This window comes from Ctenocephalides felis, unplaced genomic scaffold (genome assembly GCF_003426905.1).
Source record: "Ctenocephalides felis isolate EL2017-DRISC unplaced genomic scaffold, ASM342690v1 CF-g0.4_SCAFFOLD_01886, whole genome shotgun sequence".
Lineage (NCBI taxonomy): Eukaryota > Metazoa > Arthropoda > Insecta > Siphonaptera > Pulicidae > Ctenocephalides > Ctenocephalides felis.
In genome coordinates, this window is record NW_020538040.1 from 184888407 (window position 1) to 184913331 (window position 24925).

At 29.9% G+C, this 24925-nt stretch overlaps 1 protein-coding gene across 1 annotated transcript; it reads right to left on the reverse strand.

Annotated features, from left to right (window-relative positions):
- Positions 1-7433: 7433 nt before the first annotated feature.
- LOC113376375 (uncharacterized protein MAL13P1.336-like) lies at positions 7434-19418 on the reverse strand. The gene is made up of 3 exons (XM_026616282.1): positions 19404-19418; positions 18836-19217; positions 7434-7798 (listed from the first exon to the last, which is right to left on the reverse strand). Exons 1-3 carry the CDS (start codon positions 19416-19418, stop codon positions 7434-7436), a joined length of 762 nt encoding a protein of 253 aa, XP_026472067.1.
- Positions 19419-24925: the final 5507 nt, after the last annotated feature.

A 24925-nucleotide genomic window follows, 5' to 3' on the forward strand; every position in this document is an offset into this window, starting at 1 on the left:
ATTAAAATTTTTGCATATCTTCACTTATCAGCGGTTTCTGAACATTTTGACACACCTAAGAAAAAATTGATATTTGTGTGCGATTGTGTATGTGTATGTGTGAAGACAATTTATCATCGACGATTTTGGGCGTACGGATTAAACGATTTGAATGGTTCAAAAAACATTCGAGTCCTACTGATAAAGAGACGTGCCGATTAGATTTTGGCAAAAGCAGGCCTAGCCGTTTTTGGAGGTACGGGGCAAAAAGTGCCAAAAATGGTATTTCAGTTTTTGAGATAACGGAGCGTCAGATTACTTTATGGAGGAGGCTCTAGGATTCTATGATTTCCACTGTTGTCCTAATTGGACACTTTCATCTATGATGAAGCGAATGTGACATGTGAGTTGAAAAAAGTAATTAAAAAATCTATCTAAAGAACTAAATCTGATTTTTTATGAAAGCGATTCTTTACACATATCAGAAAGTTTATGCAACTTGCCTTGAGGCTAAATGCCTTACAGATATATTAACTATATGGCCAAATATCACATAGCATCACCAACAAATAATTAGGAGTTCAAATTTGATCAGATCGATCATTTCCAATTTTGATCAGTCAATACCAAAAAACTTATTGCATATCATTTTTCCACAATTTTCTGAATTTTTCCAATTTCCATTACCCACTTCAGTGTCTTCTTTAATAACTGACCTCAGTTATTTTATTTCTTTTTCATAGTATCTCGTGTGGCGATTCGCCAAGGTATGTTCAAACTATTTCCGCGCGTGAAGAATAACATTGCATATATAGGACAGACATTTGAAATAAACCGAATGTCTCATATGTCCAAAAGAATAACAATCTGGGGTAAAAAATGAAATCATTTACGTGCATGTCGTCGCCTGTTGAGAAATGCCATCAATTGTACGTCTAGAACCTGTTAATCACATTTAGAGTTCGAAAATACATTGTTATTGTCAGAAATAAAAGTGTACGATTGCTAAACAGGTGATTTGTACTTTTCACAAATAATTTATGATGCTCCCAAAAAGCATTTTTGGCGACCGTTATCAATATCGATTTTCGTAAATAGTCGATGAAATCTATGCGGCTAGACTTGGAAGCTGACTCATGATTATTTTGAACTCGATGATTTTAAATTGGATTAAAAGCAGAAAATTAAAGATTAAAATCGTAATCAACTAGTGGTGCATGGCATCGTGCCTTAAAGCAAATTGCTGGAACTTTCCGTACCGAAAACTAAATTTAAAAAAAAATAGATTTTTGAGAAATTAGATTTTTTTATATTTCGTTTTTTTGTATTTTGATTTTTTTTAATTTTGAACATTATTTTAATCAATCAAGCTGCATAGCTGATAAGAGTCGAATATCAAAGCGCGTAAGCCCCGCGTAGTCGTCTAAAGTGTAAACATTAGTACGGAACCCATAAAAATGTACACAAAACTTGTACTTATTGTTATAACTTTTATAGAATATCTGATAATATGATGTACATATATCTAATGTTCATTTTTGACCAAGTGAAATTATTTCTTACTTGTTAGATTGGATCCCCGGAAATGCTGGACCTGCCTCTAAAAAAATTTCCTGCCTTCTCAAAAACTGAAATTCCATTTTTGGCACTTTTTGCCCCATATCTCCGAAACTGCTAGACCTGCCTTAGCCAAAAACTAATCAGCACGTCTGCTTATCAGTAGAAATGAAATGTTTTTTGAAATATTCAAGTCGGTTGATCCGTGTTCGCAAAATCGTCGACGAAACTTTGCATCCGCGCTCACATACACGCACACACACATACATGCACTTTTTCCAAAAGTATGCCAAAATTTTCAGAAACGTAAAGATATATATCAATTTCCATTTTCGAATTTTTTGCGATTACTATAACTTAAAAGATTATTTGAAATCGCCAACAAATATCAACAATTAATTACAATATTGTCTGACCGATCTTCACAAAAAAACGACAAAACTTTAGACAACGTAAGATTTTATTCAATTTTATCAAATATGTTTGAAATTTGTAAAATCGGTGCAAAACGTCGATGGAAGATCAAATTTTGCCTCACATACATACATTTTTCAATTTTGGTATTAAAGAATGACTTGAAAGAAATAATTCAGATTTTTTACCTTCTCTTTCGGGAAGTTAAAGAATGTTAACTATAATTAGATTCTTTCTGAAAATTAATTATTGCATCAATTACTCCACAGCTGCATTTGCAGAACAATCAAATGCATATATCAGTACATGTAACGTTATATGCATTGTTGAAATCGCATCGTTGAGATTTAGTAATTATTTGAAGGATAACAATCGTAGCCAAGAGACGACCGTGTGATATGCCAGTATCAGGTGGATTAGATATTAGAACATTGGACACCGTCGCCTAATATAAATCTGATATGATAATTGACGGTGTAAGTAAGAATATATATCTTATATATAAAATTCTTCTGTACGGGTGTATGATTTGCTACTTCTCCTAAACGGTTATTCGGATTTTGATAATTTTTTCCAGAGTTTGTCAAAGAAAATTTTTAAGATTTAATGAACGATGAAACTATAGTGATTTTGTAAAAATAAACGTCAAAAATTACAAAAAACCACTTATCATTGTTTGACATTGAAAACATTTGAACCGTCATCTGCTAGAAATGTCAATTCACTTGAAATTTGAATTTAGCTGAAATTATGAGCCTAGATGATATTAGAATAAGTATAATATACAAAAAAAATGTAATGTCTACATTATTATTGCCGAGAAGCAGCTGAGATGTGCCAGAAATTGAAAAATGTAAGATACAGTCAACAGTATATGTTTGGCAGATAAAACTATATAATTCAGTTTAATAAATAACGAAATAAGTCCAAAATTGCATACACATTATTCTTTAAACTTATGTATGTCGCATTTTGGTTTACTTTACTAAATTATTTAACATTAAAAATTATTTTTTTTTCACATAAATTTTGTTTCATGTATCAAAAATTCATTTGTTTGGCATTGGATATGGAATATTTAGCAAGTTGATCTTAGATTGAAGAGTGAACTAGATTTTACAAATTAATTCACAAAAGATTTGAACATAAACAATAATGTTTTTTGCATTATTTGTGAGAAAAATGTAGTTTAGAAATTATAATTGCCAAAAAGCAACTTATATATCGTACGAGATTATGAAAATTATAGACTAAATTATTGAAGCAATTATGTTGTGTGGTAAAATCAAGTGTGATATTGTTCTTCTACTGCAGATACTAAATTATTTTTTTATGAATTTTTTATACTGCTTATGCTAAGACCATAAATGAATCACAAAAGCAGGACATCAAATAGGATATTAAAAAGTATAGGATAGGATATTAAAAAATTTAGAATTTTTGAATTGTAGACGTGGGTACAGTACAACGTCTGTCGGGTCATCTAGTATATATATATATATATATATGTGTGTGTATATATATATAAATATATATATATATATATATATATATATATATTTATTAACTTCCCGTAGGGTAAGTTATAGTAATCGCAAAAAAATCGAAAATGAAAATTTTTATATATCTTTACGTTTCAGAGGTTTCTGAACATTTTGGCATACCTTAGAAAAAATGGATGTATGTGTGTGTGTGTGTGTGTGTATGTGTGTGTGTATGTGTGTGTGTATGTGTGTGTGTATGTGTGTGTGTATGTATGTACGTGTGTGTATGTATGTGCGGATACAAATTTTCGTCGACGATTTCGGGAACACGGATCAACCGATTTGAATAATTCAAAAAACATTCGATTCGTATTGATAAGGAGACGTGCTGATTAGTTTTTGGCGAAGGCAGGTCTAGCCGTTCCGGAGATACGGGGCAAAAAGTGCCGAAAACGGTAACTCAGTTTCTAAGAGAACGGAGCGTCCGATTTTAATAATTCAAAAAACATTTTACTTGTATTGACAAGATAAAGAATTGATCAAATTTTCATAAAGGCAGGTCTAGCGGTTTCGGAGATCTAAGGAAAAAAGTAAAAAAAAATGCCATTTGGCGGTCAAAAATGATCATTAGACATATGCACATCGAATTTTCAGATATTTTATAGAGATTTTAACAATAAGTATAAATTTTGTTTATTTTTCTATGGGTTCCGTATCAATGTTTACCCGCTAGACAGCGACGCCGCGCTTACGCGCTTTATATTTTGTATCTATGCAGTTAAAGCAGTACGATTGCTTTGAAAAACAAGTTCAGATTTTCCAAAATATGTCAAAATGAAGAAAACATTTTTTTTTTCAAAAAAAAATTTTTTTAAAAAATTTTTTCTAAAAAAAATTTTTTTAAAAAAAATTTTTTTCAAAAAAAAGTAATTTTTTGTCCAATTTATAGTTTCTCAAAAATCTTATTTTTTCGAAGTAAATTTTTTTCAAAAATGTTAATCGTTTTTACAAAAAATAATAATTTTTGGTACGGGAAGTTCCAGCAATTTGCCTTAAGGCACGATGCCCTAATTGCCTTAAGACAGAATTCCACTTACAGCTAGTTTATTTATTTATTTATAACGACGAAATAAGCCTGAGTTGCATATCTACTTTATAAAGTTTTATAAATTATAAAAATTTAGTAAGACTTTTTGGTTATTAGAATTCGTTTATAAGAAACATGTTAAACTGCAACATGCAAATATATAAAATATGACAACATTTTCACCTCGGAGTGCCCAATCCTAAAAATAAACACATCAACAGTATACTTTCATAACAAGATGTTTTTCGAATTATATATACATATATATTTATTTATTTATATATATAGATTTATTTTTACGGACTCAAATTTTACACAATTTTACAATTATGATATTATTATTAGAATAATGTAATCTCACAATGCTGACTAGAAAAAAAAACTTCGCCATTTATTTTAGTATTTACAGTTTTACATTGAATACAATTATAATATTAACACGAATTTATGCAACATTTTTATAGGGTCACTTTAAGATTAAATAAAAAAGTCCTACGTAATGTCTCGTATATAATATTATAGTCACCATTATTCTAATATACACTAATCAAAAAGTTTCTCTTAACAAGAAATGCAATAATATATTCTATTGCGATTTCTGGCGTATACAATTTGTTAATTATGATACAAAACAATATTATCTTTTATATGGACGCTACAATGTGGAATATCATCATCTCTGTTCAATAAATTTATACATATTCTCGATTTCATGTACAAGTTCTACTCTAAAATATTTTACATTCAATAAAAGATTTAAAAAACAAATGGACTGTATTAAATTCTATGATTCAATTATCTGCTATAAAATTTATACGCAATACTCAACCTATAGATTTAAATATAAATCATGTATTTAAATCTTATTTATTATATTGTCAATATATGTTGTATACAAACGTGATCAATTTCGAAATCAGAGTCGAAAATGTTTCCTCCGTAAATTAAAAATATTGAAATTCAACTCTAAATATCACACGATATCAATTAGCCAATAAAATGTACATTATTTTCAGTTTTATATTTATGAAGTAGTATCTAAGTATTTATTTTTATATATTACATAGTCATGGACAGATTTTTTCATTTATTCTGTTTTAGTATTTTACATAAGATCCAAAAATATTTTTGTGAAATCTTTATAAAAGAAATAGACGTATTATGCTGGATCACTTTGCTTTAGACAAAGAATTAAGAACCCTCATGTCTAATGGTATGACAAGATATAAAAAAATATTATAAAAATCATGGAAAAGTAATTTTTAATTAGTTATTTTCATCGTGATAAATGATTTTAGAAAACTTGGGTTATCACAGGTCAATACAATATTTTTTATTCATTATCTTACTTAAACAAACGCAAATAGTTCATTAACAAACCAATCGGTTATGATTAAATAATATTTAGTGGATTTAAATAATTTAAATACTTTTGAAGTAAAACTTTAAATTAAATAAAAATTATTAAGACATTGCCTTGTAATGATTTTCATCCGAAGATGTCCCAAAGCATTTATATTTTCTCAAAAATCATACGAATACAAAATCTAGCTTAAGAGCTAGTTTAAGTACTATGATCTTTCAAATTTTTCTTGATCTCTAAATTATTGTGTTCTGGTCACCAATATTAAAACAATCATGATTACTGTTTACATTGAGTATTTGTCTTGCAAGAAGAACCCTAGGTTTACTCTTCTGGGATTTTGATTAAACTGACCATGGTGATAGAGTTGACTAATAAAAAAATTAAAAAAAAAGTTATACGCTGACGGGATTTAAACCTGATCACTTTTACCTCTATTTTATATGCGTTATTGTAATCATAAAAAATATATCCTCAAATGGATTCATTCGGCATCTCATCTTGATGTAAGCATTTTTAAGTGTTTTGAGCGATAAGATCTTCACTATATATTATTTGAACGAATAAGTATATAGTAATTATAATAATTTCTTTGAAAATAATTTTAACAATTATTAATGATTGATCACTATTTATGTTGATTATTAATTTTTTTGTTCGAATATATTATTCTGAAAATAGAGTTGACTAATAAAAAAATTTAAAAAAAAGTTATACGCTGACGGGATTTGAACCTGATCACTTTTACCTCTATTTTATATGCGTTATTGTAATCATAAGAAATATATCCTCAGATGGATTCATTCGGCATCTCTTCTTAATGTAAACATTTTTAAGCGTTTTGAGCGATAAGATCGTCACTGTATATTATTTGAACGAATAAGTATATAGTAATTATAATTATCTATTTGAAAATATTAAAAACAACTATTATCAATGATTGATCACTATTTATATAGATTATTAATTTTCTTTGTTCGAATATTTAATTCTGGTACGGGAAGTTTCAGCAATTTGTTTTTAAGCTTAAGTTAATTTTTTTTTATTAGACCACTTCTTATAGGCCTACAATATTTTAAACTTTTCGGTTTGACTATCAACTCTATCACCATGCAAAGTTTTATCAAAATCCCAGAAAAGTAAACCTGAGGTTCTCCTTGTTAGCACTAATTGAGTATTTAAACGGATGGACAATTACATCGCAAGTCGTATATATTGAATTTAAAACTTGAAACAAAAACATCTAAATGAGTTTGTTAATTCAGATTCTTATAAAATCTACACTGCCTTGTACCCATTTTAAGCCGGAGATATTTTCTCAAAAATCACCCAAACCCAAACACAAAAACTAGCTGAAAAGCTCATTCAAGTACGATCAAATGTTATAGCCAATTGATGTAAATAATTCCAAAACATAAACCTTGCAAATATATTATTGTATAAAAATATTACCATCACCAATAATAAACCCAGGTTTACCTTGAGTATTTGTCATAGCACTGATAGAGTATCCTATCAACCAATTCAAAGTGTTCGCAAATTCGTTTGTCTAGAAAAGATGATTAGCCGTCGCAGTAGGTTTATTGAGTCCTGATACCCCTGACAGAGGGTCCAGGAGATAGCCGCCTCCTCCGCTTCCTGCACCGAGAAGGGAACTGAAAGGAGAGCTCAGCGCCGCCACAGCCGCGTGGTGAGAATGCGAATGAGATCCGTGGTGATGGTTCAGATTGTTCAGGCTGTTCAGACTATTCAAATTGTTCAGATTGTTCAGATTATTGAGGTTCGTGATGCTGTTCAGACCGTGTTGATGGTGCGGTAGTATCAGCTTATTCGCCTGCTGCTGCAGCAGCGAATTGCATTGCGAACTGTTGTTCCATTTATTGTTGTTTGAGGACAGATCGTGCAGAAGTTTACCTAGAAAAATAAAAATTAGCTTATTACCAATTATTACCATTATATAACTGAAATTATTACAGAAAATACATTACTGCCAGTAAATATGATTAAAAATAAATTTGAACAGAATCAGTAATTTGTAAGTAATTATTTTTATAAATCAGCGTAAACTATGATTAATACAAATAAAATTTAGCAATCACAAAAATTTATACATATTATCAAAGATTGATAAATTTGATACAAAAAATACAAAATTTAAAATTAGTCGATATTAGTAAGGTAAACCAAAATTTCATGATAGCACAATTTTATTAATACTATTAGTAATATTTCAGTAAGTTCTATGAGACCATCGCCAAAGAAAGTTTCATAAGAATCGGCTTAAATTTGTTTTCAACAGTTAATTACAAGAAAGCGGCTCGGTAGATTTTCACCTAAAACTATACTAAGTATTATTCCCAACTAATATCTTTCGAACAGTTTTTGATTTTTTAAAATCGATTCGGTAGAATGAGCTTAAATGTGGACGAAAAGTTTGATACTCTTTTTCAAATTACAAAGAAACGGCTCGGCAGATCGTCTCACAAAACTGACAAACTATAGTGCTCATTGAGATACATCGAATGGCTTTTAAATTTCTAAAATCGGTTCAGACGTTTTTGAGCAAACGTCGATGAAAGGACTAATTTTGACAAATGCCAAAAAACGTTACCAATTTTTGCAAACTTTGACGAATTTTTAAAGCTAAACGAGTTATCGTAGGTCGGTAATATTTCAGTATGATCTAGAAGACTATGATATCTACGGTCAAAAAAAAATCATAAAAATCGTCGATTTTTTTTTTTTAAACTTTATTACAAGAAAACGGCTTGGCCGATCTTTACCAAAAACTAATCAGCACGATTCCCAACTAATATCTTTCGAACGGTTTTTGAATTCAAATTGAATTCAATCAAATTTTTACTTGAAGTTACAGATCTCAAATATAATTATAAGTAAAAATTGCCATTTGCAGGTATAAAATAGCTAACTAGTTTGCTCTAGACCAAGTTCTTAACCGGCTTCACCACGGCGGGCTCATAAGCATAAAACAATGTTTTTACTAGACACTTGTTGTATGACACTTGAGTATGAACTGAAAAATCTGGGAAGTACCAGCAATTTCTCGCCATTAGCTGTTAAATTATGTTATTCTATCGAATATATCATTTAATCATTTAATTAGAATTATTTATCATTTTATCCTTCCCGTTTTAGATCATCATGTTTTCGTCCGTCTTATTTTCGATCGTCGATTCAAATTGCTACACTTAATCTATTTACAAATTTTATTTATTTATTTTCATCACACTGATGATGAGAATATCTTGCCAAAATCGCACACACAATTGGTTAAAATTTACATTTAATTAGGAGAGTAAAATATGAAATTGTAAAGATACTTCCTAGCAAACTGAATATCAAAAAATGAGTAAATACAATACATTTCCACGTCGTTTCGATTTGACTGTAAAATTTTAATAAAAATATAATAAACAAATTTGCTTATTTAATAATAAACAAATTACAGCACTTAAGGTATAATTTAAATATAATGTTAATATATTCCGGCTTCAAACTACATCGCAATAATTTACTGGCAATGAAATTTTTCTTAAATATAGATTAGAAATATGATACATCAAAGTCATAACACTTAGCATGTATATAATGACAAAGTTTGTATTAGGTAAATGTTTACTAACAAATATTGCCAAAAAATAATAAATATTTCGTTACGATAACCATTTTGAAAAAAAAATAGTACAATGTATGAAAAGTGTTTTATATCAAATTAAAATTATTCAATAATTCTAATAATAAATTTTCATCAAATTATAAAAATACACAGAATTATATAGAGACAACAACTAGTAAGAAATTCGTAACATCGTACAAACAAACCATAATTTTTAATATTATTCAAATTGAATTACAAAATCTACGATTCTAGTTTAAATTTTTTTCACAATCGTACAAATTCTGAAATATTTTCTTAATAATTATTAAAATAAATAATTTGTAATTCCAAATTCCTTGGCAAATGCATATTCCGTATTGTTCTAGAATTTTGATGAAATCTATTTATATATTGTTTACATGTAATTGCTAAGTTAAGAGCTGGACTCGCCAAATTTCTTAAACGTTTGTCATTTTTCATTATATTCATATGATTCATTATATTTACATTAAAAACTTCATTTATATTGAAAAAATTGATGAAATTATTTCTCTCTAATCTATATATCTATTTAAATCATTACGTTAAAAGTGCTGTTTAAAATTTTTTGAAAATATAAGAACATTTTTGGGACAAAGAAATTTGAAATTTCGAAATAAAAACAAAATCTCAAAAGCAATTGTTTCGTCAATACAACCAGATTTTTTTTTTATCATTCGAAACGCATGCTTAGTTCTCTCAAAAACTGAAATTTTGTGTACATTTAGCTCCGTATTTTCGAAACGGCTTAACCTGCCTTTTCCAAAAATTAAGCACCACTTCTCCTCATCATTACGAATTGAATGCTTTTCGAATCATTCAAATCGAGTGCTCCGTTCTCTCAAAAACTTTCAGGCTGGACCTGCCTTTGCCAAAAACTAATCAGCACATCTTCCTATCAATAGTAATCGAACGTTTTCTGAACCATTCAAATCAGTTAATCCGTGCGCCCGAAAACGTGGACAAAAAATTGTATCCATCACACACACATCATTTTTTCACAAGGTTATGTCCAGAAACCTTCAAAACGTGAAGAAATGCAAAAAAATTAAATTTCGATTTTCGTACGATTATATTAACTTACCCCACAAAGAGTTAAAAAAATGCATTTATCTCGATATAATTCACCTAAATCTCCTTTGTTCAAAAGTTGCTTATTTTCGTCGACGCATAATAATATCAATTTAAGTCAGTGTTTTATTTTTGGTGTCTCAGGAATGTGATATGTTGTGTGTGCTAATTTTGTTTGAATATTAGCCAATATTGTACAATAACGAGAACAGATTCATAATGTCTCAATGTAATTATTTCTCATGATGTTTGGCAAAGCCTGAACGCATCTAAATCTTAGCAATTTAGTCACAATTCGTAATTTTGACAGTCGAGCATTGTAAATTAATAATTAGAAGAAGATTATTAGAAAAAACGTAATACTCAGATATTGTTTTGTTGACGATGACTATATGTAGAGCGGTGCTTAAAGGTCCGCGGAAAAACAGGTCAAGCACCAATATCTCAAGAAAAAGTGAAGTGTGTTTTATTTTAAAGTAGAGGGATAATTATGTGTAATCAGTCAGAAATTAAAAAAATATATATAACAGATTTTATATAACCTCAATTTGGGTAAAAAAGATCACCTGAACCCTTACACAGACGAAGTGTAAACAATAAGAAAATAGTAAATAAAAATGTAAAATAATTCGAAAAATGCTATTTAAGAAAAAAAAATCAAATTAATAGTTATTTCAACTCTGATGGTAAATTCAGTGCGATCTTTATAAAAAATGTGCCCAGAAAATATGTATTTCAAATAAAAGCTCTATTTATCTCTGATGACTAACTAACAATGAATCTGATTATAATAAATTAAACAGAAATAACTGCCAAAGCAAAATTTATGATGTAGTAAAATATGATAATTGCTTTTTGATTATGATTTTCAATTTTGTTGTTCAACCTAATACTTAAACTGCATAGCATCGTTTGAATAATATAGCCATTGTTCTATAATTTTAAAATTAAAAATAAAATGGTGGGTAATTTTGAAATTAAAAATAAAATGGTGGATTTTATGGCCCCACTGGCTATCCAATTTACCCCATCTATGGGGTACAAAAAAGCACCAGGTGTCACCACAATTGTTGAAAAATAGCAAAAAAAAAACATATCTAGAATGATGAATTAGCTGGGAGTTTTCTGAACATAGTCAGATAGTTACATATTTGATTTATGTTATTTGCTGTGATATAATTGGTTTGGTTTTCAACAAACAATAATTGCTCAAAGTCAAATTGGATCTTTGTTCCCCTTCCTATCCTGTATATATATATATATATATATATATATCCTATCATATTATTTTCTAATATACGCAGCATGTTGTAATATAGGTAGATCTGTAATGTATCATATCAACCATAAAACCTTGACGATTTTAGAATTAGCAGTGGAATTTCGCAATAAGATTAATTTCAAGTTCAAATATAAATTGTTGCTGCAAATCTCATTATACTTCAATAGAATAAAATCATTTCCAAATGTTTTAATTTTTACAATATATGTCGTTATTTTTTTTATGTAATATTTCTTTCACTGATGGCATATATTTTCGCCATGATAATATAATTTGTGATGATAAAATATTGAGTCCTTAAATATAAGACTAATACTTAGAATGTAGTTTGAAGTATAATATAAAACTAGTGATGTATGGCATTGTGCCTTAAGGAAAAGTGTTAGAACTTCCCATACCACAACGAAATGTTCGAGGAATATTAAATGTTTTCAAATAGATTATTATAATTACTGTAACATTGTTTAATATTGATAAGAATTATATAAACTAAAATACGAAGTTAAAATTATTTATTTATAGTATATAAGTGAGTCTTACAACTTTGGCCAGAATTAAAATTGAAATATGAATTATTTTCGACATACAAAAAAAATTTAAAGATATGCAAAAATTTTCATTTTCGATTTTCGGCTCATTACTATAATTTATCCTACGGAAAGTTAATTATAGTAGATATAAAAATAAGATTTTTCTAATTTTTTTCTTCTTTCTGGCAATTGCGAAATATTTCTCCTGCCTATTTAATTAGAATACAAGCACGATGTCTTTATAAATACATAAATCGTTAAAAATATCAGAGTGATGATAAAAATAAACCCGAATAGATATTTATATCGATTGTACGTCTGTGTCGCGATAATCACAGAGTTGTCCTTATGAATCAGAGAATAGAAATTCACTAGCATTAGCTGGCGTAGTGCGAAACAGTTGCCAAAAATATTTTTAACTTAATACATGTAAGTGGATATAATTCAGTCAGGTGTACGCTTCTTGATTGATGTTCTAGAAAATGTATTACTTTTGTGAGAGGCTCTGCAGATTGAACTTGACACAATCTGGTATGTATGCCACAACCACGATTTCAATGATGACGAGACGAAATGATCAAATAAATATATATTTTGATCCTGAAGACTAGTTTTAATCACATATATAGTTTTAGATTAAGATTCTGATTATGAAAAAAATATCGCAATATTTTCCATAGCTAATTTCAGGTAAAATATTAATGAAAATCTAAGCCAATATAAAAAATCTGCGCAAATGCCAATAATCAATATTTAAGGATGCATGTAGGATAAGACGGGCCACAAAGGTCCAATTTGACTTGAAGTGATTATACTATTATACTTTATTATACTATTTGAACCAAATTAAGATGTATCAAACAAACAACTATCGTACTATGTTCAGTAAAGGTCTCAGTTAACACCTAATTATATAAATGTGTTTCTTCACTATTTTCCAAAAATTAGTCATCTGCCCCTTTTTATACCATAGGCAGAGTAAAAAGAAACAGATAGGGGGCAAACAGATCCAATATCTTATTTTCAATTTTAAAGAGATTTTACGAAATAGTAGCTACAATTTTAACAAATGAGGCACATTTAGCACATTTTTTTTTTTTTTTTTTTTTTTTTTTTTTTTTTTTTTTTTTTTTTTTTTTTTATTCTGCAATCTATAAAAATAATTATATTTAGCAGAGAATGCTGACAAGTGTTTACAATTGGTTGTTTACAAATTAGCACATACGCCCAGTGGTGTATCTACTATAGTTAATATATGAAAAAGAAAAACTAAAGACAAGTATAGAGAAAAAAAATATAAATATAAAAATAAACTATAATAAATCTCGAGGTATTTTCCTTTTGAGCCTGGTCGGCTGGCCTTCCTGGTATAAGTTGCATGCTAGTTGGTTTGGATGTGCGTCAATTCTATTCTTATAATTACAGGCAAACATTGATATATGTTCTTGAATTGTAGGTATACCCGTGTCTTTGTGGAGAATCCATGTTGGCGTGTAGTGAGGAGCGTTTAATATTTGCCGCAGGAATTTGTTTTGTGCTCGTTGTATTATGTTTAAATTGCTCTTTTTAGCAGTACCCCAAAGTTGTAATCCGTAGGTCCACACGGGTTTGATCACAGCCTTATATATAAGTAATTTGTTGTAAGTTGATAATTCTGATTTTCTGTTTAAGAGCCAATAATAATTTTTGAAGATTAGATCTATTTGTTGTTTTTTGTTCTTTATGTGTACTTTCCAGTTGAGTTTCCTATCTAAGTGAATGCCGAGATACTTTATTGATTCTTTGGACGGAATAATTTCATCGTTGAGTACAACTGCTGGGCAAGTTTGGGTGCGAAGCGTGAAAGTTATATGGACTGATTTTGTGCTATTTACTTCTATCCTCCACAACGAAAACCATTTCTCAGCTAAGCTGAGATGGTGCTGAAGGCTGTTGGAAGCTGCAGTCGGATCTTTGTTTGTGGCGATGATGCACGTATCATCAGCAAATGTGGCTAAACTCGTGTCAGTTGAAGTTGGAAAATCAGCTGTAAAAATTAAAAATAGTGTTGGGGCGAGGACACTCCCTTGAGGCACTCCAGAATTAATTTCGGTAATATTTGAGTCCGTATCGGCGATGCTGACAAAAAAGTTTCTATTTTGTAAATAGATTTTATTAATAGGAATAAAGAATCTGGTAAACATCTTTTAACTTTATACATTAATCCGGTATGCCATACTTTGTCAAATGCCTGCTTGAGATCCAAAAAAGCCGCAGAACAGTACTCTTTATTATGCAGCGCATTGTTAATTACGTTTATTATTCTGTGAACTTGCTCAATTGTTGAATGTTTGTCGCGAAACCCAAATTGATGGTTCGGAATAAAACTTTGTTCTTGTAGGATTATTTTAATCCGTTGAAGAATTAGCTTTTCAAATATTTTCGATATGCAAGACAATAAACTTATCGGCCGGTAGGAAGATAATAGATAAGGGTCTTTACCTGGTTTCACTATAAGGATTATTTTAGCTCTTTTCCAAGACTGCGGAAAAGTTTTCATTCTCAGTATAGAGTTTATATTATTGTGAGCATTCTAATAGCTTTTCTTGGAAGTTCTTTAAGCATTTTAATAGAAATCCGGTCTGGTCCAGGTGATTTTCTAGAATTTGCTTTTGCAATTTCTTGGGTTACTTCAGCCGCAGTAAAACGATTAACATCATGAGTCACTAGCGACGGTGAATCCTGAAGAAAATCATAAATGAATTGTTCATCATTAGAGTTGCATTTACGTGAAAATGGCTGAAATGTGAGGCGCAGGTGTTCGGCGAATGCATTAGTTTTTTCTTCTGGACTTCTTGCCCATGAACCGTCTGTTTTTCTTAAAGGAGGAATTGGTACAATTGGTCTTTTCAATTTTTTGGTTGCTTTCCAAAGAGAATAATTTGTTTCACTACTTGCAGAAAGATTATGTAAGTAGTTTTCAAAAGAAACATTTTTATAATTTATTATTAAATTTTTCAGGTCTCTGCATGCACTGTTAAATTTTCTTTTATCTTCCGGTGATCTAGTTATTTGCCAAATTCTTCTTAATTTCCTTTTCTGTGCAATGATTTTTTTAATATCTATGGGCACAGAGTGACTGTGATTGTGATTTAGAATAGGAGTCGATATTTTAGCTGCTGCAATTAATGTATTTGTGAAGTTGTTGATACCGATATTCAAATCATTCTCACTTTTTAATGGAATATTACAGTTAATGGTGTCTTCGATGTATTCTTGGAAAAGAAGCCAATCGGTAAATTTGTTTGTAAGCGAACTCATGACTTTGGTTGGAGTATTAGTGGAGTATTTAAGAATTACTGGTGAATGATCAGAACTGAGATCCAGACTTGAAATTATTTCAACACTCTCGTTTTTAATATTTTTGGCTACAAAAAAATCGAGGAGGTCTGGAATTTTGTTCAAATCAGTTGGCCAGTATGTGGGCTCACCCGTAGAAAATGTCCGAAGATTATTATTATTTATTGTATTATACAATTGACGGCCTCTAGGTGTTATTAGTCTAGATCCCCAAAATGTGTGCTTTGCGTTATAATCACCTCCCGCAATAAACAAATTTCCAAGGCTGGTAAAAAAAGTTGTAAACTGATTTTCAGTAATAATGTGCCTTGGCGGACAATAGATTGCCGATACTGTAATTTTGTGAGTCATTAGGTCAATTAAAACATTTGTCGATTGTATGTAGTCAGTATGAAAAGGTTCTGTCTCGTAATGTCTTATGTTTGACTTTATGATAATGGCAGTGCCACCGTGAGGTCTGTCGTCCGGGTGATTTGTGGTATATGTGTGATAATTAGGAAAACGAATATTGTGATTTGTCTCGGTAAAATGCGTCTCGGAAATTAGCATAATGTCTACGTCATTGGTAGTTAAAAATTGTTTGAGTTCATGGACATGATTGCTCAAGCCGTTCGAGTTCCATATGCAAATTGTTAGTTGCATAGACATAATTATTTTTTATTAGATAAAATTGTTGTTAGTAAATTAAGCATTATGCCCATTTGTTCTGTCAATATTTTAATCATGTTTTTAAGTTCTGTTAAGTCATTACATTTATTGTTAGTATTGTTTTCAGAGTTACTATTGTTTATTGAGTTCGTTGAGTCAGTAGGTAAAGTTGTGTTGTTTCTAGTAATATTGGAGTAAGTTACGCCCGGTCTTAAAGTAGCATTTGGTTTTAAATTTTGCACATTACTTGTTTTCTGACGTAATGAAGTGTTTTTTTTTTCAATATATTCTTTATAGACGTGACAGCCTTTATAGTTAGCAGGGTGATTTTCATTACAAAGGACACACTTCACTTGGTCGACCTTTTTTTCCCACTTGCATTTTTCTGTCAAGTGATCTTGAGCGCATTTAACGCATCTGGGGGTGCGGTGGCAATAATTTCTGGTATGACCATACCTTTGGCAGCGAGTGCACTGAACAATTTCTCTAGAGAACCTCTTTGCCTCTATTTCTACTTTAGTTTTATATAAAAAATCAATTTTATAAAAATCTTTATTATTAGGCTGTTGTTCAAGCTCAATTAAAAACATGTTCAGAGGGAATTTTGAGATTCTGCTTTTAATGTTCTCAATACGAACGACTTTGTGACCTAACTGTTGTATTTCATTTTTGAGCATATCTGTATCCGTGCTGAAATGTAGGTTTTTAACCACTATTTTGAACGTTCTTTTACATTTCTCCTGGAAAGAATGCATTTGAGTACCCCTCTCTTTCAGAAGTTTGAGAATTTTATTGTAAAGTTTAGCATTATCAAGATTAACTCTAACCCTAGTTTCGTCAATAACTTTTATTTGATAAAGATTTTTTGCTTCACATTCTAAGAGTTGAGCTAATGGTTTGATATCACGTACCTCATGTATAAAAATTGGCGGCGGTCTGTTAACTGGGCTGCATTTATCACTCGAGTCTTCGGTATTAGGATTAGCTAAAACTTCATATATATTGCTTGTGGGAGTTGGGTTTAGCCAGTAGTTCGAATTTGAAGATGTTTTTTTGCATGTTGATTCTTCATTTAAATTTCTTTTGAATTTTTTGTTTCTTACTTCAAACCATTCTGAATCCTTACTGGTGGTTGCTTCTTGATTAAATTCATTTAGGGAAATTGAGTCATTTTTCTGATGTAAAGAATCTTCTTCAACAATATCTGTATTAGACCTCTTATACTTGTTAGCACTCGTATAGACCTTTTTCGGTTTGACTGGGGAGCATTCTAAATCCATCTGATCGGTATCCGTATTTAAAATTTTTGACATTTTCAAGTAAAAGTTATTAATTCCCCCGTAGGGGAATATTTCTCTATTACGTACTCACACAGGAATGTTTCTATTCAAATTTTTAGACCAAAATCATAAAATTCCTGCAAGTTATTTGCAAATTTAATAAATTTAATATTTCTCAGTATTATGAATGTCACAATATTTTGGTTTTTTTATTCTAATTATTGGAATGCGTTTCTTTACTATTTAAAAAAAATACCATCTGTCCTTTCGAGTCAGACAGGAGGCAAACAGATCCAATGTCTTATTTTTAAATTTAAAAGGATTCTACAAAATAGTAGCTACAATATTCAACCAATGAGCACATTTTTATAAACATAACACTGTATACAACCTTGATGCAGTATTTCGTCAGAAATTTTCATCAGCAGCATTTTCATTAATTTAATTTATTTCTTGTATATTGCTTATTTTAACCTAATTACTTAATTTAATATTATGTTCTTTATCGATTCAAAACTGTAATTAATATGTAATTATATTGAAATAATTTTAAAGTATTTCAATGTGCTTTTTGTGTTTTCAAATAATTTGTGAAACAAAATTCAGTTTTCTCTCTGTTACTTATATGGATGCTTACTCAAAAAACTTATTACAAAATATTATAAAATTCATTATATATTATATTAAGTTTATATTGCTTCAATAAATGTGATTACCAAACATTTGCAATTTTTTGTTTTGTTGAAAATTGTTTTTATATTTTTAGGTTCGGTAATTTAATTTTGTTCATAATTGTGCAAAAACCGACATATTTCCTAAAATTTTATGAAATGAATATTTAATTAAAATTTGTAATTCTAAATGTGAGTTATAACTAAGTTAAAGGATTTCTTGGAAATGCATATTCTGCATTGTTTTCGAATTTTGATGAATTCTATTTATATATTATTTACATGTAATTGCTAAGTTAAGAGCTGAATTGGGCGAAATTCTAAAACGTTTGTCATTATTCCGATTAATATAATGAGAGCTTTATGTACTCACAATCAGAACTAAATAATAATGAGAGCTTTATGTACTTAGAACTAAAGATATTTAATATTTATCATATGAATTTAACTACATATTTATTTATTATTTTACCATTAACGGGTTTGACATCGCCGTTGCTCTGCAGGCTGGACGCACTCGTATTAGAATTCGGAGTCGTCGAAAGCCCAGAGCCTGGTGACCCGGGTTTCACATCCTTGATGGAACCCGAACCAGACCCTACGGATCCTGGCAGGTGACCACCCAGATGACTGGCGCCAACACCAGCCCCGCCGCTCGAAGATTTAATTTCTGTTTTGACGGATGTTTGCTGTTGCTGCGAATTCTGCTGCTGTTGCTGTGAATTTTGTTGCTGCTGCTGATGTTGCTGTGAGTGTTGTTTGGTTTGGTCGCCCGTTGATCCGTTGCTGCTGACTTTCTGTTGCGCTAGACGTTCTTGTTTCCTGAACTTTGCACGACGATTTTGAAACCAAACCTGGAAAATAATAGATGAATTAGTTTAAATTGAAATTGCACTAGAAAACGAACTTTTAAAATATTCCATTTCAACGTATTTAATTCTTCAATAAATAGCAACTTTTAAAACTGTGATGATGAAATTTTAAAATCTTGACCTTGACCATTATTCAAAATTTTAATTATTTTTTACAATTATACCTACTTCTGGTATACGCATAATATAATAATTTAGAACGTTTTTCAATACTATGAAATCAATCACCATAAAGAAATTTATGCTTTCAAAGCCGTTTTAAGACAACATTGACAAAAGGTCAAATTTTGGATCACATACCCACAAACACACATATTCCAATTTTGGTATCAAACAATTCTGAAAGACTTTGTAAGTCGGATATTCTGTCAAAAACAAACTTCATCAGGAAGTTAATAATATGAATACAAAATATTTTAATATAATATAATCGAATAATATAAAGTAGGACCAAGTAGCTGACTCTAGAAAATTTTTACTCTTAATATAACTAACTGTAGAATTATGTAGTATGTAAGTGAAAGGAACAGCTAACACAAATTATATGAATGGTTTACCCATTGCAAAGCATGTCAAATGTAAATGTTCCTGAAGCATATTAATGGTCATTGAAAGCATAATCTGAAACTAATTTCCTACTTAAATTGAATTGTAATATTTGAAAATCCAAGGTTTTGATTTTTTATTATGGAGCAAAATTCTGACAATCATTTTTAAACTATGTTGTAGCATAGTTAGCAAGTTGAGTCAGATTTCAAAAACTTTGTGGAAAAGTTTACAGCTTTGCCATAGGTTTGTATCGTATGTAGTTTCCTCTGAAAAACTGTTGAACCCTCAAATTTTAAAACTCAATTTCTATATTTTTTTGTTAAAATTGCTCTTTCTGCTTCTCATTTATGAACTTTTAATTAATATTGGAATAATATTTGAAAATCATCCTCTGTTGTAAAAAGCGTAGTTGGTGGTGTTATGGATACAGGTTCTAACATCATTTAGGTTTGTATTTTCATTATATAGAGTAGGGCGGGGCACAAAGGTCCAATTTGACTTTGAGCAATTATATTGTGAAAATCAAAACAAATAACACATGTCAAACAAACAACTATCTGACTATGTTCAGTAAAAATTCCAGATAATTCATCATTCTAGAAATGTGTTTTTTTGCTGTTTCTTTTTTTCAAAAAAACCTAATCCTCTTCATCCAATAGGTGGGGTAAATTAGGACAGCCAGGGACATACAGGTCTAATGCTTAGTTTTAATTTTGAAGGCTTTTTACAAAATAATAGCTATATTATTCAGCCTATGCAAAATATAAGAGCCCTGGGTGCATTTTTCATAGATATAACAATGTAGTTAAACTTGATCTGGTATTTCATCAAAAATTTTCATCAGCAGAGTTGGAATAACTACTTATTTAATTTTTCTCTTGTAAAATTAATTATTTTAATTTAAATTACCTTTTTATTTGCTATTTTTTATTTTTTACACATTTCCAGGGGTTAAGGTTTAGTTGGTCTCTTTTCTCCCACCCAGGTGTAAGCTTCTATATAGGTTATATAAAAACGGTTGATTTTAACTTAAAATTAACTATACATCTTATAAAACAATTAAATAACGTATACTTAAAAATTATATTAAAGTCGGGAAAACTAAGCAACAGTGCTCACTATCAAAACAAATAATAACGCATGAAAATACTTTTGTTATGGATTTTTAAACATTGTCATTTATCTATCTTAATATCAAGTAACAACTTCGTAAGAATCAAGATGGTGTCTGGTTATACATTTTTATCCCACTACTTTCAAATATTGTTGTTAAAAAATTATTAACTTTGGTTTGGTTTTCGAGATACGGTGGTGTATCCCGCTCTACCCTAGATGTTCTGTAAAAAATATTTATCTAAAATATGTTTCCCTGGAAAACCTCGCACAACAAACTTTTCCTGAATCAAATCAAGGGTTAACTTCGGCCAGAGTATGATGTTACCTGTACTACTATCGAGAAAAAACAATGTAAAATTCGTTCATCAAAAGTGTCAACTGTCGCTTGAAAATAATTTTGAAAAACGTTCAAAGCCACATGACTGAGCAAATTCATCGTCGTTCGTCGTTCGCTCGTAGCATCTGTGTACAGTAGGCGAGTGTACTCGTATAGCCAGCGGCCCTGATTAAAAGCATACATTGCAGCCAATCAAACAAACTCCACTGAACCATCAAATCATTGACGAGTTTCATTTTTCCCCGGCATAGTTATAATTGCATCACGTCTCTTAAAGTTTACAACATCGAAAATTAAACACTTTCCGCCATTCAAATAGAGACGCATTCTGAAATCAATTGCGAGACACGTGTAATACAGGAGTATGATCTGATGATGAATTCTACAATGTATCGGGAACATATTCCAATTTCAATATTTTACACACATAACATATATAATTTGACTTATCTACTAATTAATTACCATATTAAAAATTGAGGTATTTTTGGCAAAATTGAAAGTAATAACTCATTACTTTCACGTCAGCGAAAAACTTTGCTAGGTCTAAAATGAACAACATCGCAAGGGGTCCACGACACAAAAAAAAGTTTGGGAACCTATGATTCAAATAATCTAATAATTATTGCCAAAAGCATAAAAACACCATCATCATGAATATATTTTCATATTATAAAAAGGCAATAAATGCAGCAATGAGAAGTCCCTCAGCAACCCTTCAGCCTACATATTACCACCGAACTGATGTGTTGAAATAACACGAGAATATTTTGCATGCGATTTATAACTTTATCATCGTACATTGTGAATCGCATTGCAGTAACCCATTTAAAACTAACTGGGCTGAGATACTTATTACTCAACATTTTAAATATCTAAAAATTTATTTATAATTTATTTTATATGGACTTATTTTAGAAAAAGACCAATTTTTAAACATTGTCGTTCATCTCCCAATAGCAAGTAACAACGTCGTAAGAATCAAGATGGTGTCTGGTTATACATTTTTATCCCTCTACTTTCAAATATTGTTGTTCTTTAAATTCTTAACTTTGGTTTGGTTTTTGCAATAAGTTGATGGACCTGAGATACTTATATTACTCAAAATATTAAATGACATAATATTTTATTTGTAATTTATTTTATATGGACCTTTTTTAAAAGTGACTGACATAAGACTAAGCCCATAGGCAGCTTACAATAGAACTTTAAAAATAAAATTACAAATATACCACGTGTTATATCGTATAAGAACAACTCAATATTCTACAAATATGTCAAAATTTATTTAGTATGAATTGATTGCAAATTTTTAATTAATTAATTAAATAACAGATATCAACTTTAGGCTTTACATTTTAACGTAATAATCAAAATATAGTTCCACGAATCAACACATTCGACATGGAATAAGACAATAATTAGACAATAATAATAATTGATTATTATTGACTAATTACAATTAAAATTTGGAAAAATTCCAAATTATTATAAATGCTAATTCAATGATTATTCTTGTAATATTATAAAGTGCATCTTTCGCATGAAAATTTAGATCAGGCACTGACGTACTGTCAATTACAAATTTTTCCATGCATTTCCGATATTGTCACTTTGTAAAGGTTGGTAACTGGTAAACTAAACTGAACTCCTCTTTCGGGAAATTAATTTCAATATTACTCAATGCTTACCAGCTATTGCTCTATTCCCATCGCGTTTCTCATCTCATTGCCACTATGGGGCGCTTGAGTCTTTAGATCAGTTACTTGTCAAATAAACACGAAACCTTGTCTTATCATCTTGGAATTTGATGAAAGTCGGAAAAATTTAACAGGTGGCGTGTTTGTTTCTTTACAAATTATTATGTGATATTCAGATATAAAAGTGCTGTGAGAATAATAGTATCTCGAGAAAAATAGATGCACATTCAAAAGATTGGACAACCAGTCATGCTCTAATTAAGTCATTCAAAAAACTCCAAAATATCGGTTTACACGTATAACTTACATAAATAGTGATAGAGTAATATTGTATAATAAAATTTTTATGTATTAGTCTATATATGTATGTGTATGTGTTGATCTATGTAAATTACATATAAATTTGCATGTTTATTTATTTATATTTATTCAAATTCCGCCAATCCATTTCGATTTAAAAATATAGAATAAAATACGTTTTCAAGTGTGAAAAGCTCTTCTAGGACTTGGTAGAAGAAACTAATTCTATCAAATATAATAATCGAAAATATTACACAAATAAACAGGACAAAAATTGGTTCACCTTTTATTAGACAACTTTTCAATAAATGATAGACAGATTTTAATTCAAGTGTAAATAAAAATAACGAAAGTCTCATTGTTATTCGCTAAAATAAAATGCCTTATAAACTTCCTGAAGAAGATTTTATAGAATTTTAGCTACTTCATTCTTCATTATTTTTTATTTAATCAATGCTGCGCAGTTTAATTATTATGTTGAACAACAATATTCAAAATGATAACGTAAATATATATATGTTTAAATTCTTACTACTTTATAAATCTTGATTTGGTAGTAATTTTTCTTTAATTTATTATAATCAGACTCATTGATCTTGTAATACAATCGTTATATTAAATTGTTAAATATAACTTTGAAATACATATTTTATGGGCACATTTATATAAATATCGCACTATACAACTTTCGTATGGAACCATGTCAGAAAAATTTATCATCAGAGTTGGGATAACTTTTTATTTTATTTATAACTATTTATCTTGTAAAATTGTTTTTTTACCTTGTTTTACATTGATATTTACTATTTTCGTATTGATTACATGTTGTCAGTGTAAAGGTAAGTGATAATTTTTATTCCAACTGTATGTAAGCTATTCTAGAGATTATAGAAAAAGAAAACGGTTGAATCTAGCTTAAAAATATCGTAAACCAGAAACCGCTATAAAAACAAAGAGATCGCTATTCTCGTCACAAAAAAAATACTTTCGTTAAAAATTTGACGATGTGGCCGTTGATCTTTTGATTGTGATGACTGATTACACATCATTTTTCCTCTACTTTAGAATAGTATCATTAAAAAGACCACACTGTACTTGTTTTTAAGATAATGTTGGTGTATCTTTTTACTCCGGATAGTAGAACGCCTCTCTACCTTATTTAATATAAGTTTTAGCATAAATCGTATGTATCACATCATGTAAAGAAGCATATTGGAATAATCTACAAGTGATTCTGTTGCCTTCGCCGTGTTCCGTATTCAGATCGTCGTCGGCTTTAACGAATCGATGGAGCACCATAATCGCAATAATCGCCAGATAAACGTATAATATCCCGTCAGCGGTGGAGCCGCCAGGTAGAGACCGAATCCAAGCCTCTATATCGAGATGCCGGGTTGCAATTAACACATTAGCAATTATTCATAATCGTGATTTTGTAATTATTGTACGCCAGTTAGTCGGCGAGCTATAAAATCGAATTCCAATCAGTATTAGCACGGTGCACTGTGCGAATTTAACTAGCGATTGCTTTATGTGCAATAGCTTCCGTGGCGTAGAAATAGCACGGAATCAAATATTACAACAATTTAAAATAGCAACGGGGCTTATTTCAGTTTTATGACGCGCATTTAAGTTTAGGTGTTCATTATTAAAATGTCGTGCTTGTTGATCAAATAATTTATTGCTAA

Bases quoted from the DNA above. Each gene is read 5' to 3' on its own strand.
- LOC113376375 (XM_026616282.1), bottom strand. The intron at 7,799-18,835 runs GTAAAATAATAA...TTATTTTTCTAG, and splicing joins CGATGTCAAACCCGTTAATG to GTAAACTTCTGCACGATCTG.